This window comes from Anneissia japonica, unplaced genomic scaffold (genome assembly GCF_011630105.1).
Source record: "Anneissia japonica isolate Jap-2015-1 unplaced genomic scaffold, ASM1163010v1 scaffold287711_len853857_cov187, whole genome shotgun sequence".
NCBI classification, from domain to species: domain Eukaryota; kingdom Metazoa; phylum Echinodermata; class Crinoidea; order Comatulida; family Comatulidae; genus Anneissia; species Anneissia japonica.
Genome location: NW_022753410.1, coordinates 116996 through 119869, shown reverse-complemented (window position 1 = coordinate 119869; position 2874 = coordinate 116996). Strand labels below are relative to the sequence as shown.

At 39.8% G+C, this 2874-nt stretch overlaps 1 protein-coding gene across 1 annotated transcript in view; it reads right to left on the bottom strand.

The window, feature by feature from the left end:
* Positions 1 to 1565, bottom strand: part of LOC117122881 (EF-hand calcium-binding domain-containing protein 6-like) — an 11672-nt gene extending 10107 nt beyond the window's left edge. The window contains exon 1 of the mRNA XM_033268648.1: positions 184 to 1565. Coding sequence (XP_033124539.1) covers positions 184 to 538 — 355 coding nt within the window. The 5' untranslated portion in view covers positions 539 to 1565. The remainder of the gene's footprint in view (positions 1 to 183) is intronic.
* Between the last annotated feature and the right edge of the window lie 1309 nt (positions 1566 to 2874).

Here is a 2874-nt window from a genome sequence, read left to right as displayed (position 1 = left end):
TTAGTCCTACTTTCTATAGAAATGTTAAAATATTGTATTTAAATTTTGTGGTGAGTGAGGTTCACAACAGGTAACTTCATTTCAATTGAATTGTACAGAATAGCCTAATTCACTAAAATCATAATTTATCAATGTGTAGAGCAATTGCACATTCAATGGCTCTGTGGTTTAATTAATACTTACCGAAAATTGGAATTTTTGTCTTGGTTTCGAGTTCATATTGCTCGGCAGGTGCTGGTAAACTTTGCGAGAATGGGCGTGGAATCTTCGGGAACGAACGTCTCAACTCGTTATTTTCTCCGTTTCCACCATGAGAACTTTTTGACAGTCGTGGTGCTGCTAAATTACTCATAAAAGGTACCTCATCTGCAAGTCGTGGTTGAGTTGAGGGTCGCCCTTGTCTGCTATTAGAGCCTCTTATATTTATATTGTCAGGGTTACCAAGCCTAGAAAGAGGGTGTTGAATTTGAGGTAGATTTATACCTGATCTTGCACTCATCTGGGTGGCCGGGCGGCTCTGTATGCCTGCCTGGGACATAGCTGAGTTTACGAAGCTTCGAAATCAGGAGAAAACTTTTAAAATCCGTGAATACGATCAAAAACCCAACTTACGGCACCCGTAATGAAACTTCGATGGGTGTACTTAACCAAGCCTGTCAGTGTGTATGCGAACACTTTAGGTCTGGTCATGCTGTTTTGTCGTTAAGGGCAACGGAGGGCAATTCACATGTAAATTAATGCTTCAATGATCTCCCCGTCACGTGACTAGAGCTGTTGCTATCTGCTTTGTTGTCAATATCGGGGCCTTTTGACTACCGGATTACCGATAGTACACTTGTATTACGTCTGTATACAATATATAGTTCATGATTAGACATTTAATAAGTTTTTAATATCATTATCACGCTGATTCAATAAAATGAGTTTATATAAACACAGACTTTGAGATCGTCGTGATTGGCCGCAACGATCGGCCTATGGTGTCAGGACAGCTCAGTTTAACTTTACGTCCCCCACTATGATCACTGTTCTGGTGAATTTAATTAGTTGTTTGTTTCGTCAGTCTAGACATCTAGTAACAAACGTAACAATGAAATTATATATAGTATAGATAAATATACCGAGATTGATAAAGGCCTTGAAATGCGTAGGGTATTATGATATTTTTGTGGGTGGATCCATGAGGAGGAAAAGTTTTTAGAATGTCCTGTTTTAGGCTTTGATTTCCATACAATCGCTACCGGTACATGTTATCGCCTACAGCTTTCAGTGAAGCCTGGCTTTCCATAAATCTTGGTTTCTATAGGCCTACAATCGCTACACGTTATCGTCGACAGCTTTCAGTGAAGCCTGGCTTTCCATAAATCTTGGTTTCTATAGGCCTACAATCGCTACAAGTTATCGCCTACAGCTTTCAGTGAAGCCTGGCTTTCCATAAATTTTGGTTTCTATAGGCCTACAATCGCTACACGTTATCGTCGACAGCTTTCAGTGAAGCCTGGCTTTCCATAAATCTTGGTTTCTATAGGCCTACAATCGATACACGCTATCGCCGACAGCTTCTGGTGATGCCGATTTTCCCGGTTGAATGAGGGAACCTCCCCGATTACGTCGGGAGACTGCTACGCACTACAACCAGTGTGACCACTCACAATTTTTGATGTACCCAATGTCTGGGTCAAAATTACCCAAGCTTCCTGAAAATGCATTAAAATTTGAAAAATACGTGTTTTTTCGCATGTATAGTTTCCCTTTTAGTTCAATTTATAAACCAATTTTTTATTGTAATTGTTTGTGTTAATTATTAAAATTAATATTCATGAGGTGATAATACAGATCGAAAAATACGCCCTCAGCCGGCCAGTGTTATCAGTAGATCAGTGATCAAGTTTTATTATGTAATGCATTAATTAGGCAAGATCAATGGCAACACAAATCACAAATAAACAATTCTGAACCCAAGTTTATAGCAATTAACAGTCAATTAACAATGTTATGTGCACTTCGTTGAGTTTTGCTTACTTGAATGGACTGAAATATACTTTGTTACTTCTTAATTCTTCCTCTATGACAAATTTTTCTTAGTAAAAATAAAATACCCAAGGATTTGAACGGAATACCCAAGAACCCAAGACCAAGTCAAAATACCCAAGATCTTGGGTAAATACCCAAGCAGTAGTCACGCTGACTACAACGATTTCTCTGAAAGCCGACAGCGATTTTAAGGAAACCAGACGCTTTTTTTGACGAATCTGATTGGTCAGACGAATCCGTGAGAGCTACGTAGTGCAAAGACTGCAGAAAAAAAAACCCTGTAGCGACAGGTAGCGATTGTATGAAAACAAGGCTTGAGGCCAGCGTTTGAATCGGGGAACCTTCTCGATAGTGTAAGGGACTCCATACGCAGATACAACGATTGCACTGACATTCAAGACCTACCTTTTCAGGACCCGTGATTTTTTTTTCTTACAATGGGAAAATTAGAAGTCGGAAAAGCTCATTTCCTGCCATCTAGAAATCTAAGTTTTCCCGCCGGGGCAGGACGACCCCGAACCCTTTTCTTTTTGGGGTTCATCGATTCATAGAAAAAAAAAACGTACAACTACTCAATATGTTTGACGTATAACACACATAATAGGCTTATTACTGTAAGAATGAGAAAGTTAACCTGACTGTTTTCAAGAGGGGAAAACCTTGAATCTTGAAGAACTTTAAAGTCATTAAAAGACACCTCAAAAGTCGGGAAAGATTTCCCGCCATTTAGGAATCAGAATTTTCCCTGGGAAGACCCTCCCCTTCCTTTTTGGGGTTTTGGAAACATTTTCATCACCCCCTCCCTACATTTAAAACCAGACCCCCCTCCCCCCCGCCCGT